Source organism: Bufo gargarizans, chromosome 6, assembly GCF_014858855.1.
Source record: "Bufo gargarizans isolate SCDJY-AF-19 chromosome 6, ASM1485885v1, whole genome shotgun sequence".
Taxonomy (NCBI): Eukaryota; Metazoa; Chordata; class Amphibia; order Anura; family Bufonidae; genus Bufo; species Bufo gargarizans.
In genome coordinates this window covers 330,597,207-330,610,964 of record NC_058085.1, presented here as the reverse complement: position 1 = coordinate 330,610,964, position 13,758 = coordinate 330,597,207, and the positions used below count along the sequence as shown (strand labels likewise).

Genomic DNA, 13,758 nt, shown 5'->3' with positions numbered 1-13,758 from the left:
AATTATTATTATTTTTTTTACAAAGTCTCATATTCCACTAACTTGTGACAAAAAAGTTTGTGGGGGCTATTCCACGCGGGGGCACTAAAGGGGCAAAACTACCGGATGGGGCAGCAAGGAGGCAAAACTACTGTATGGGGGTAGGGATGCAAGACTACGGTAGGGGCACTAAGAAAGTGAAACTAGCCTGTGGGGTGGGGGGGGGGCACTAAGGGAGCTAAACTGCCATGTGGGGGCACAAAAGTACTATGTGGGGACACTAAGAAAGCAATATTAGACTGTGAGGGGCACTCCGGAGACAAAACTACTGTGTAGGGGGCACTAAGTAGGCAAAACCATTGTGCGGAGGGGGCACTAAGGAGTTAAAAAGATCTTGTAAGGGGATGTATGGTGAGCAGTATGACTGTAGGTGACTTTATAAGAGCTTCTAGCAGCTGTCACACCTCTTATACACTCCCCTACAAACTACATAAAAATACAGCGGCCGCACCCCTCACCAGAAATCACTGACCACAGCAGAGGTGCCTACACTCTCCTGCTCTGCACTCTCTCTCCTGCTCTGTACTCTCTCTCCTGCTCTGCACTCTCTCTCCTGCTCTGCACTCTCTCTCCTGCTCTGCACTCTCCCTGTCCTGGACTCTCTCTCCTGCTCTGCACTCTCTCTCCTGCTCTGTACTCTCTCTCCTGCTCTGTACTCTCTCTCCTGCTCTGCACTCTCTCTCCTGCTCTGCACTCTCTCTCCTGCTCTGCACTCTCTCTCCTGCTCTGCACTCTCTCTCCTGCTCTGCACTCTCTCTCCTGCTCTGCACTCTCTCTCCTGCTCTGCACTCTCTCTCCTGCTCTTTACTCTCTGTACTCTCTCTCCTGCTCTGTACTCTCTCTCCTGCTCTGCACTCTCTCTCCTGCTCTGCACTCTCTCTCTCTCCTGCTCTGCACTCTCCCTGTCCTGGACTCTCTCTCTCTCCTGCTCTGCACTCTCCCTGTCCTGCACTCTCTCTCTCCTGCACTCTCTCTCTCCTGTTCTGCACTCTCCCCTGCCCCGCACTAGTCTGTGCTGCTCTTGCTCTGCGCTCTGCACTCTCCCCTGCCCCGCACTAGTCTGTGCTGCTCTTGCTCTGCGTTCTGCACTCTCCCCTGCCCCGCACTAGTCTGTGCTGCTTTTGCTCTGCTTCTCTTTACAGCTCTTGTCCTGTCTCGCACAGACTGTAAGGGGCGGGAAGGAGCAGTCACATGACCTCATGACGTCATGCCCTCAAAGAAGCCAGTACATTCTAGGCTTTATCGCCGCTTCCTGCTTTGTGGCTGTCATTGATTCTGGTCCAGGGCCTGTCCCGTATTACACCGCACCTCTAGCCATGTGATACCCGGAGCCGGTCTGCCCGGTGATGTCTGACCCGCTGGCTGCAGTGCTGGGTGGGTGCCCTCAGCCTCCTGTGCTGGCTTCTAGCTCCTGGCACTGCCAGGCTGAGCTGGCCTCCGTGCTGAAGTTGTCTGGAGCTGACCTTCCTGCCCAGGACGAGGAGGAGCCCTCCAGGTGAGACTCCACTATATTCTCAATTAAAGGGGGGCTCTAACGCCTAGAATGTGCCCTTGTCCCACGGTGAACAGCTGCATTGGTGACATATTATGTATTGAACTGATGACGGCTCCTCTGACACAAACTCACCGCACTACAGTCATTTATGATGCAGCGAGTTCTGTTCTGATCGGGGGTCTTTGAATACATGATGATGTCAGTACAATAGACCCGCGATAGGAACTCGCTGCATTATAAATCACCAAGTATGCAGTGAGTTTGTCTCCGAGGAGCCGCCATCAGTCCGGGAGACACGCGGTCTCTGTTTCCTAGACTGCGCACGGTCATGTGCATGAGCCCTTAAAGGGGTTGTGCAAGACTGGATGTTTACATTGAGGGGCCCCAGCAGAGCATCGCCTGCAGAGACTGCATTTTGGGTGCTGCAGTTACCGTGGCAACTGTATGGTGCCCAGCAAGTATCGCTCATGGGTTCTGTTGATTAGAATAGAGCCACACGTAGCGGCAGTAAAGTCGCAGCAACCTGTTTGTTGTGCTCATTACCGTCTGTGCTGCAGCCTAAAGGGAACCTGTCACCGGGATTTTGTGTATAGAGCTGAGGACATGGGTTGCTAGATGGCCGCTAGCACATCCGCTATACCCAGTCCTCATAGCTCTGTGTGCTTTTATTGTGTAAAAAAAACTGATTTGATGCATATGCAAATTAACCTGAAATGAGTCCTGTACGTGAGATGAGTCAGGGACAGGACTCATCTCAAGGAAATTTGCATATGTATCAAATAGGTTTTTTTTACACAATAAAAGCACACAGAGCTATGGGGACTGGGTATTGCGGATGTGCTAGCGGCCATCTAGCAAACCATGTCCTCAGCTCTATACACAAAATCCTGGTGACAGGTTCCCTTTAAAAGGATTCTGTCATCAGATTTACCCCTCTAACCTAAACATATGCTCATGTCCAGACTAATAAGAAGAATCCTAAGCTGGCCTTATTAAACTTCGCTCTATTTGCCCAAAAAACAGGTTTTTATAACCTGTCAATCACTTACTTAAGGTTCCCAAGGGAAGGTCCGTTAATACAGGGTGCCCGGCCGCACCCCTCGCTGTCCGGTGCCCAGCGCCGCCTTCTACAGCTCAGCGCCGCCTCCGACCATCCCTCTGCCAGATCCCGCGCCTGCAGGTCATATCAGGGTTGAGCGAAGCGCGCATCAGGCCGGCGCATGCGCACGTCGCTCAACGAAGCCGCTGCCAGGAGTCCGCACGAGCGCATCAGGCAGAGCCTAGTGCGCAGGCGCGGGATCTGGCAGAGGGACGGGGAGGATTGCGGAGCCGGCGCTGAGCTGTAGAAGGTGGCGCTGAAGACAGGGAAGGCTGCGCTGGGCACTGGACCCTTTCTCTGACATCTGCCTTGCTGGGAGGGTTCAGAGACCCTCATACATAGGCTCCATCCACACGTCCGCAATTCTGTTCCGCATTTTGCGGAATGGAATTGCGGACCCATTCCGTGGATCCACAAAACAAATACGGATGTGTGAATGGACCCATATTAAGACTGAGTGTATATATTAGATAAAGGCGTCTTCTTTTCTTATAGTTTCCCTTTTTTTCTTTCAGGGAGCACTGTGTACTTCTGGAGCAGCCGTCCCCCCCTGAAGTAGACCCGGCATGCACCCTGTCTTTACAGTGCGCAGCTCAAGGGAAGGATCACATACTGAGTGTCACAATCTGCAGTGAAGCAAGGACCATCGAGGTTTATGGAGGGTCCCAAGATGGACAAGAAGAGGAGTACTTGGGAACTGGCCGAGGAGAGAGATTCTGTACCTTGGCCTGCGATGGAGAAGACAGTCCTGTCATTTTGTACAAAACTCACCTGAAGTTCCAGTTCCCGGTGCCATCGTGTACTGTCAAGGTACATGGCTCCAGGATATAAAGCGTGTAAAACTGCCCCGTTGTAATTTAAATGTATAACATTAACCCTTTTTGTATTAAAGGGGTTATATTTACCATGCTCCCCAGCACCCGCATCGCTCCTGATGCCCGCACAGCTGCCGCTGCATCTCCCCATCGTGGCTGGGGGGGACAGCCAATAGCAGGCCGCGATGGGGACGATTCGTGGCCTGCTATTGGCTGCCAAATCCCCCCCCGGCGCTGGATGTTTTGATCCGCTGAACAGGGAGATGCAGCAGCAGGCGTCAGAAGCGACGTGGGTGTCAGGGAGCGGGGTAAGTATAACCAGTATGAGGGGCCCGGGCATTTTAGGGGTAATTATCGGGGTTGGATAACCCCTTTAACTTTCTAATAGCAGTCTCAATGAGAAAAGGAAACTGGTACATAAAGACCTTTAGTAAATATATTTTCATTTTTGTTTGTTTGTTTACATGTATTTTGGACTAAAAAACATTTTTGTAATAGATTTTTATTACAACTTTTGCTTTGTTTGGCTTCTGCAGCTTTTATGTTTCACAGTAGTAACACATCGGTAGGATTGGTCTTTGTCTCCAGCCCCTCTCTCTCTCTTCTCCTTCTAAGCTGATTCATGAACAGATGAAAAGTGAATTTTGATTTGGTCATAAATCGGTTTAGATGAACATTCAGGAGGGTGAGAGAGGGGCTGGAGACTTTTTGTTTAGCCTAAAATACATGCAAATGATAAAAAAATGACTCCAAAAGTGTCCATATGCTACTGAGCAGCTTTCTGCAGCTGCTATGCACTGTGAAACAGAGAACCTGCAGAAGCCTAATGAAGCATAATTTGGATGATTAGCTGTTTGGCGATGGACACAGTGAAATGTGCCTTTCCCTTCTATTAGCTTTTGCTTTTCTTTCTTCAGCTGCTGTCACTTGGTGGACGGTGCCGTGTCCTGCTGAGTGAGATTTCAGTGCAAATGACCTCCGTCCCTGAAAGATGGCGTCAAGTGCCCTGCGTTCCAGGGCCGTCCATTAATCTAGACCGTGTGCAGAGTATTATGGACAGCATGGGTGGGAAAATGTCACCTGGAGCAGAGCAACTCATGAGCATGGTGCGTGCTCAGCAGAAGGTGAGTCCGTTCACTGAGCTCAGACCTGCAATATTTCCATCTGCACGATTGTTGATACACTCCAGAGATATTCAACTAATAAGCTTAGTTTAGCTGTTTTTATGCAATTCTCTTTACTGCGTCCACCTCAGTAAATGTGGAGAGTGGACGGTAACATGCATGTCCTTTTTCTGCTCCTTCTCAGCTCCTCTGGGTCTCATAAGCAATGCTGAGGGATCCCTGGTGGAGTGAGCAGCCACTGAGATGATGAGCAAGAGCAATGGCTGCCACCTTCTCTGAAAAACACTGAGAAGGAACTGCATTGTCGCTGTAGTGTATATTCAACTGGTGTGTATTTTAGCAGCTTAGGGGAGGGAAACGATTTATTGGGTACATGTTGCTTCTGGGCAGAAGGACCTGAAGTACAGGACCATGCAGGAAGTTATGAGAAAGAAAGATGGCGTCACGTGGACAGTGATGCGTCTAGAAACTAGCAGACTCTTGAGGTGTGAGAAAAATATTCTAGTATTTAACTACCTTAGTATGTGTACTTGCTGCAAACCCATTCACGGGGCATGCCCTTTAATCATCTTATAATGACAGATGCTTCCATTTTCTAATATAGTCTGTCTCAATTGTTTACTTGCTGTAATAAAGCGGGTTCAACGAGGGTTTTCTATTATACATGTTTATGGGGTTTTCTTTGGCCTACACACTGTACTCAAGCCATTGCAGTTGGCATATAACCCGAGCAGGCTCTGGTCTCGCACTCCATGGCTCCACAGATGTAATAGTACCCAAAACATTAAATGGGTTGGCCCATCTGATACATTTTGGTGTCTGATAGGTGCAGGACCCACTTTAGGGACCTGCATCTATCTCTAGAACAGACCCCTACAAAGTGTAGGTTTGGCCATGTCTTTACATAATGGGCACCGCATCACTCGCCGGTGGGTTAAAAGGAAGAACAGGCCGTGTGGCCGAGAGAGCGGATGGCGCACTTGCGTAGTTTGGAGGCAAAAGCTTCACTGCCCAAGTAACCAGCACCCCTGTGCTCTGTCCATTTTGAATTTCCATTTCGTTATTGCATTGTCACTGACTGCTCCTTTTTCTACATGTGAATGTAGCCGGCTACTTGGATGAGGTATAATATTGATCTTTTGGTAGACCTTTTTATCCATACAGGCTGTTATGGGTCCATACAAATGTAGACGATCTTTCCCCCACAGCTCATTTTTAGGAACCAAATTCTCATTAAGCCTCATTCACACGTCAGTGATTGTGAGCCAAAGCCAGGATTGGAGCCTCCGCAGACGTAAAGTGTAAGGGAAAGATCTGCGCCTGTTCTCTGTTTAGAGCCTCACCTGGTTTTGGCTCAAAATCACTGATGGAAATCCCTGACCAAACACTGACGTGTGAATTTAACCTCCATGACGGTATTCCCGAGCGTGACTCTGGGTTAATTTTCGCTGCCAGGAGCAGTAACCCCCGAGTCACGCTCAGGGTAACATTGCAGAGTCCTTTCACCTTCTGCCGGCGATGTCCTCCGCTGAGAGCGCTTTTGTTCTGCCAGATCTCTATAGGTAATGGCTAAATACTATATTCAGGAAGGACCTGCTGACGTCATAACATCACGTGGCACTCCTAGATCACGTGGATTGGAAACAGGAGAGCCGCGCTCTATTTCACATATATCCTGGAGCTCGCTAGGGGAGTGAACTAAAAAAAACTCCTGCAGCCTTGTAGAAGTACGCGGAACCTACTGATTTAGTAACTTATTTTGTACTGAAACTGTTGGTGATGTGCTGTGAGGAATTGTACACCGGGGGGGCAGCTGCATGGATGCTGAGGGAGGGGGTATCTTGTTGTATGGGGGGGGGCAGCTGCATGGATGCTGAGGGAGGGGGGTATCTTGTTGTATGGGGGGGCAGCTGCATGGATTCTGAGGGAGGGGGTTTCTTGTTGTATGGGGGGGGGGGAAGCTGCATGGATTCTGAGGGAGGGTGTATCTTGTTGTATGGGGGGGGGGCAGCTGCATGGATTCTGAGGAAGGGGGTATCTTGTATGGGGGGGCAGCTGCATGGATGCTGAGGGAGGGGGTATCTTGTTGTATGGGGGGGCAGCTGCATGAATGCTGCGGGAGGGGTTATCTTGTTCTATACCGGAAGTGATGCGGCCGCACAGGAATCATCTGCAGGAGGGTGTGCGCGGCGCTGCGCAAGCGCACATCCACTGGCTTAGGAAAGAATCGTTGCAGTGCCGATATAGAAGTACTTCCTGCACCGCGCGTGCACACGAGGGGTATAGAGATTTTGCAGCGCACAATGTTGCATCAGATCTCCTTACCCCTGAGTACGCACGCGCGCACAAATCATCAGTTGCAGTTTATCCTGATTTGATCTGATGATTTGTACGCACTCAGGGGTAGGGAGATCTGATGTGCGGCTGCGTCACTTCCGGTATAGACTTTTCGCAAGGTATAGAGATCTGGTAGAACACTGGCCGGCATTTGACTTCCTGGTTCTGGTCCCTGCGAGCAGCAGCTGCGAATGGGAGCGGAACTGGGCGGGAAATTCTTATAAATATAAACATAAAAAGTGACACACACATAAAAGAGAGGTTATACATTGTAATCGGAGAGGATTGCACTGTATAACCTCAGATCTGACATTTGATGACTGTACAGTGCCCCTTGCCTGCCATTTTACTGTCATTTGTGCCCATAAAATATTTATCCAAAAAATTGTACCACTTTTGGTACAAAATTCCTGACATAATCATACCGCTAGGGAGGTTAAGCCTGGAAGAACTTTGTGTATACTTTACAGGGGCAACATCACAAGACGTCAATAATCTCCCTTAATTTGGCAATTATGGCAGAATCTTTAGTTTTCTGTGGATATGTCAGGCCATCTGTAGTTAGGATCACTAATAATCTTCATACAATGCTTCCTTGCAGCATCAGGCACCTTTTGGAGCTCACTTCATGCAGCTCTTTGGAAGCTTTCAGCACGGCAGGCATCCGACTACAGAGGCGGCCAAACAACATACGGTTCCTGAGACAAAAACAGAAAATCGCGGTCCGACATCCGCCCTTCATCCCTCAGTTCAACTTGCAAGTCCTGGAAATGATGTGAAGTCCATTATGCCTTCACTGCTGCAAAGTTTGCTTGGCCCGGCTGCAAGTTCTTCTGGTCCTGACTCTTTGGTGCCTCTCCTGCGCAATCTTTGTGGAGAAAACCAACAAGAACCCTACTTAGCCTCAAAGTAAGTTTCATGTTCTCCTGTATACACGCTGTAGACATATATGGTTTATATGCTGTAGTCCTGCTAATAACCAATCAGGTCTGGGCATTCATTAGCGGTGGGAGGCCACTGGTTTAGAATATTTTTCACAGTCATCGTGTCATATTCTGTTGTAAACCACTGGTTTTCATGATATGAGACTGCAACCTACTACTAGGTTGGGTTGGCTCATTGAGGCACTTTCCCCCTTAAAGGGGTTGTCCAGCTTCTACCACCACTGTATGTTTGAATTGGACAGTGCTGTATTTAGCATCACTGAACTTTCCAATAACTTTTGATATGTCATAATGACATATCATTTGATTGGTTGGATTCTTAGTGCTGAGACCCCCACTGATCGCTAAAATGTGAAGAAATAGAAATAGAAAGTCCATGGGCCCGTCTCGATTGCATCTCTTGCAGCAAGGAGAATGTGCTATGAGTTATTCTGTCTCCATGTTCTACCGATCAATGGGGTTCTCGGCACTCAGACCTTCATTGATCAAAACCTTTGATATGTTGCACTTTAACATAAAAAAGGCAAACGCCAGCTCCCTTCAGCTTCAGCACTAAGGGTCCGATCCTGCTCCTTCCAGTCGTAGGCATAGGCGTAAACTTCAAGATTGGCCTTGGTGGCGACATGTTCCCAAGAGGCAACATGACCCAGCAGAGACCAGACTAGCCTTAGTGGTGACATTTCCCCAAGAGGCAACATGACCCAGCAGAGACCAGACTAGCCTTAGTGGTGACATCTCCAAAGAGTCAACATGACCCAGCAGAGGCCAGACTAGCCTTAGTGTTGACATCTCCAGAGGCAACATGACCCAGCAGAGACCAGACTAGCCTTAGTGGTGACATTTCCCCAAGAGGCAACATGACCCAGCAGAGACCAGACTAGCCTTAGTGTTTGACATCTTCAGAGGCAACATGACCCAGCAGAGACCAGACTAGCCTTAGTGGTGACATTTCCCCAAGAGGCAACATGACCCAGCAGAGACCAGACTAGCCTTAGTGGTGACATTTCCCCAAGAGGCAACATGACCCAGCAGAGACCAGACTAGCCTTAGTGGTGACCTCTCCAAAGAGTCAGCATGACCCAGCAGAGACCAGACTAGCCCTAGTGGTGACCTCTCCCCAAGAGGCAACATGACCCAGCAAAGACCAGACTAGCCTCGGTGGTGACATGTCTCCAAGAGGCACATGTTCCAGCAGTGACCAGACTGGCCCTGGTGGTGACATGTCTCCAAGAGGCACATGTTCCAGCAGTGACGTGCTGCTTGGGGATACATCAGTGCTGAGGCCAGTGATTAGCTGCAGTCTCACATGTGACCCTGTCTTGACGCTTACATGTGGGTGACCGGAAAAGGCAGGACCAGACCCTTATTGCTGGAATCGAGTTGTGGGAAGCAGGTCAGTGCCTTTTCATGTTAGGTACAGTGCTGTCCAGGGCTTAGATAAAATTGTTGTAGAAGCTGGATATCCCCTTTTTAAAAGGGATTTTACCACAAAGGACAGGTGGTAAATATCTGATCGCTGAGCGTGCCACTGCTGTGACCCCATCAATCACTTGAATAAGGTTCTGCAGTGAGTAGGAGTTGGAATAGAGTTGTAGTCATGTCAGTGTTTGGGACTGATGTAGACTGTCCAGTACAGTATTATTTCCGTCTGGCCCTTAGACATTGAATAGACTACCGCCCCATTCAAACTCCTCCTCATTGCAGTCATGCTGTGAGGAGGACTGGGGGCTTCGGACCCCAGTTTTAGTGATCGGTGGTATTCTGTGGATAGCTGTTTAAATGTCTGTTGTGGCAAAACCCTTTTAAATGATTTTTATGTAAGTACATTTTTACATGTTATGAAAAGTCCTGCAGCTTCCTTATAAAGCCTCATTCACACGTCAGTGTTCCACGTACGTGTGCTGTACGTGTTTGCCACAGACAGCACATGTACCCGTTCATTTTAATGTGTGTATTCACACCAGTTTTTTAACACAGTCCACGGGTCCGTGTTTTTAGCATGGAAGCATGCTCTATTTTGTCCTTGTTCACAGATCCCTCACGTCCATTATAGTCTATAGGTCCATGAAAGCCATGGATGCAACACGGATGCTATCCATGTTTTATCCGTGTTTCACGGATCATTAGGTTTGCTTTGAAAATTATTTTTCAGCTGTGCAGTGTCGGTGAAACACAGATGACACACAGACGGCAAAAAAATGGACACACAGGTCCAACACGGATCCATCACTGACATCTTCGTGGAAGTATCGCTGACCACCTTTTCACGGATTTAAATACATACATGTGAATGAGGCTTTAACCTTCTGTTTTTCGATTCGTCACCATTTTCAAGATTTGTGCTTGAAGTCAGTAAATGGAGTCTGGTACATTGTGCTAGTAGAAGTAGGAGCTATCAGCCTGCATTTTGGGATTGGAGATAGGTGTTTACCGCCTCTGTGTTTAGCTCTATAAGACCTTATGAAAAATACATCAAATTGGGCCTTTACTGAGGAAGGTGATGGTCAGAATGGAGCCGTTGCAGCTACCGAATTGCCTGCCACGAATCTCCATCAAATATAAGAAAACGAAAGGTAAAATGTAATCTATAAGAAAACCATACCTGCTTTTTATTGCAGAGCGGAAAAGACTGATTCCTCATTGGAGAAGCTTCTGTCTGGCCACATGGAGCGAATGGAGAGGACACTTCTGACGCATATTGATGAGAGGATGAGGAGTTTACAGGAGCACCTGGACACTAGGCTAGACCAGCTAATACATCTAATGCCGGGCAATTCTGTATCCGAAAACTCTGCCGAGAAACTGGTCAATGGCCAATGTGAGCACGGGCGGCAGCCAGATCAGGACTGTGGCCAATGATCCTTGCATTAGTCATGGGACCTGCCCAGCATCATCCTGGACCCGTTACATAAACACGTTAATGGTCGGTAAGGGTTCTGCAGTCAATTTAAAGAGGTATTCCGGTTTGCACTTATTTATTTAGCGATTAGGACATTGAACCCTTTTCTAATATATATTTATTTAAAATTTTGCTTGCAGACCTTTATTATATCCACACAACAGCCTCTCCACAGAGAAAACCAAAATGGTACGGCCCATTTTCGCCCTGTAAAATGCATCCGTAGGAGAGCTGGATAGAACTCGACATGGCGTCAGTCTTGTGACCCTCATGTGTCGTGTGACCTGGCTTTGAGTTAAAGGGATTATCCAAGACTATAAAATGCCCCCTATATGCTGGGCCCCTCACAATGAATATACTTACCTGGCTCCCCGCTCCCTGGGCAGCTCCTGGTCCCCTGCTGTTAGATACCTGGACAGTTAAAGGGGTTATCCAAGACTATAAAATGCCCCTCACAATGAATATACTTACCTGGCTCCCCGCTCCCTACACCGCCGCTGCTCCTCCCAGTGCGTGGACGAAAACACCAGTGCGTGGACGAAAACATCCGATGTCGGGGGGAGGGGGAGGGGGGGGGGGGGAGAGCCAATGGCAGGTGGTGACGGGGAGGAGCCTTCCTAGGTTTGCGGGTGACGCTATGGAGGCTCGTCCCCATCACCGCCTGCCATTGGCTCTCCCCCTTTCCGCGACACCGGATGTTTTCTTCCGCATACGGGGAGAAGCAGCAGCGGTGCAGGGAGTCAGGTAAGTATATTCATTGTGAGGAGCCCCGCATATACTGACTACTAGTGTATTGGGGACCAAAACATGTGCAGTATATACAGTATGTAGAGTTGTACTACTACCTGCAGCAGCATCTGTTCAGGTCTGTGTGGAAGCAGATTATTATTATTATTATTATTTTTTTTAACACATCTTTCTTTACATCATGACAACATCACCTAGATACAGGCAGCCATTTTACAAATCGCCTAGCAACCGGTAGCCATGTAAATAGACAGTGATGTAGTTACAATAAAACCATGATTCCAGCCCTAGTCCTATTTAGTTATCACGTGTATGCGTCCTGTGTGCTGACCCAGCACATGTATGTCATGTAACACTGCTGCTTTCTGAATGTCAGGGGGTTACATAATGTGAAGAGTGTCACATGACTGGCACCATGATTCGTTTAGGCATGAATACATTACACAGGACTGATACGTGAGTACACCATTATACTACATATAGGGGTTAACTGTCTGACATAAGACGTTTTAAGTACATGTATATTAGAAAATGGTATTATTTGCTATTTTATAAACAAAAAAAAAACTGGAATACCCCTTTAATGGTGGAGACTTAAAAGGAATGGTGTACACCAAGGTAGTAATGAATGCAGAAGAAATTTCACCTGACAGCTCTCAATGGGATGTTAAAGGCAATATCCAACGTCACAAACCATCTTTTTGTTTTCTCAATTTGTATAAAATGAGAAATGAAGTAACGTAGCGGTAGGTGTTTAATTAGAAATCGCGTTCTGTTTCTACAGCTCCTATGTAACCGACGGAAAACCTACTGGGGGTCATTTTTCAAGCTGGTGTAAAGTAGAACTGGCTTAGTCGCCCATAGCAACCAATCAGATTCCACCTTTCATTTTCCAAAGGAGCTGTCAAAAATGAAAGGAGGAATCTGATTGGTTGTTATGGACAACTCAGTCTTTTCTGCTTTACACCAGTTTGAAAAATGACCCCAACTGTGTGTAGTGTGACCCGCAGTCATGTTCTCCTATTCTACCGATTGTACAAAGTAGGGAAATCTGCTGGATCGGACTGCGCAGGGTGTTTATTTCAGTCCAAAACTGCATTTTCAGGTTCTGATTTTCTTGTGTGGACCCATGCCAGAAAACTTGCCGAAAACACTCAAGACTCCTTGGACATGTATGGAGCTGTTCTTTTATGCTTCCCATTCAAAGGGAAATTCAGCGCAGATTTGGCGCCAAGACAGGGCCATACCGCTTCTGCTCCACGTGGAAAAAAAAAAGAAGCAAGTGCTGTTTCTTATTGAAATGAATAGGAGGCTGTTTGGAGCTGATTTTGAGGCGGAAATGCTCCAAAATTAGCGCCAAATGCTCGGTGGGAATTGGCCCTTACCATGGAGAGGCCTGGTTTGCACAGATGCTGTAAAAACAAACCGGTTGCAAATTTCAGATTAACAAATATTGCAAATTTGCTTAATTTTCATAGTAAATTTATCGGGACAAGAAATTGGTTGGGAAGGTGGACGCAGCCTTTATCTTCTCGATGGCATTCATCTCCCTCTAACTGTTCACCTGTGGATTCTCCATTGCTGCTTTGAACATCTGGTGTTTATTGGTGGAGATGTATTCTCATAGGTGCTGCTCATCTGTTTCATACTGTACTATATCAGTAAAAGGGTATTCCAAGATGTCCTCAGGATAGGTCATCAGTATCTGATCGGGGGGAGTCCGACACGCGGGACCCCCCCGCCGTACAGCTGTTTTGAAAAGGAGCGCCGCTGCCTACTCCCCACTCGCCAAGCACCGCACCGTACATTGTATAGCGGTAGTGCTTAGTATCCTAGCTCAGCCTTGTTCACATGTGATTGATGAACGTAGGAAAAGCTGCAAGAAGGCCACGGGACTACTGAGAGCACCGCTGCCTTCTCAAACAGCCGATCGGCGGGGTCCCTGGTGTCAGACCCTCCACCAATCAGATACTGATGAACTATCCAGAGGATAAATCATCAGTTAGAAAGTCTTAGAAAACCCCTTTAAGGGTTTGTCCTAGGGATCGACCGATATTGATTTTTTAGGGCCGATACCGATACCGATAATTTGTGAACTTTCAGGCCGATAGCCGATAATTTATACCGATATTCTGGGAATTTTCATTTTTGAAAAAAAAAATTAAATTCCCACAAATCTGCTGAAAATTAATGTTTATTGTTAATGTGTATTTTTTTTTTTTTTTGTAAATCTTTCTTTTTCATTTATATTTAATATTT

The 13,758-nt window shown here is 47.6% G+C and overlaps 1 protein-coding gene across 1 annotated transcript; it reads left to right on the top strand.

Moving 5' to 3' along the window:
* The first annotated feature begins 1,247 nt into the window (after positions 1-1,247).
* On the top strand, positions 1,248-13,488 carry C6H10orf88 (chromosome 6 C10orf88 homolog). Its single transcript, XM_044297338.1, has 5 exons — positions 1,248-1,534; positions 3,149-3,443; positions 4,366-4,572; positions 7,511-7,818; positions 10,472-13,488. The coding sequence occupies exons 1-5, from the start codon at positions 1,386-1,388 to the stop codon at positions 10,710-10,712; spliced, it is 1,200 nt and encodes a 399-aa protein (XP_044153273.1). The 5' UTR covers positions 1,248-1,385; the 3' UTR covers positions 10,713-13,488.
* Positions 13,489-13,758: the final 270 nt, after the last annotated feature.

Bases quoted from the DNA above. Each gene is read 5' to 3' on its own strand.
- C6H10orf88 (XM_044297338.1), top strand. From the start codon at position 1,386: ATGTCTGACCCGCTGGCTGCAGTGCTGGGTGGGTGCCCTCAGCCTCCT. The intron at 3,444-4,365 runs GTACATGGCTCC...TTCTTTCTTCAG, and splicing joins TGCCATCGTGTACTGTCAAG to CTGCTGTCACTTGGTGGACG. The intron at 7,819-10,471 runs GTAAGTTTCATG...TTTTTATTGCAG, and splicing joins GAACCCTACTTAGCCTCAAA to AGCGGAAAAGACTGATTCCT.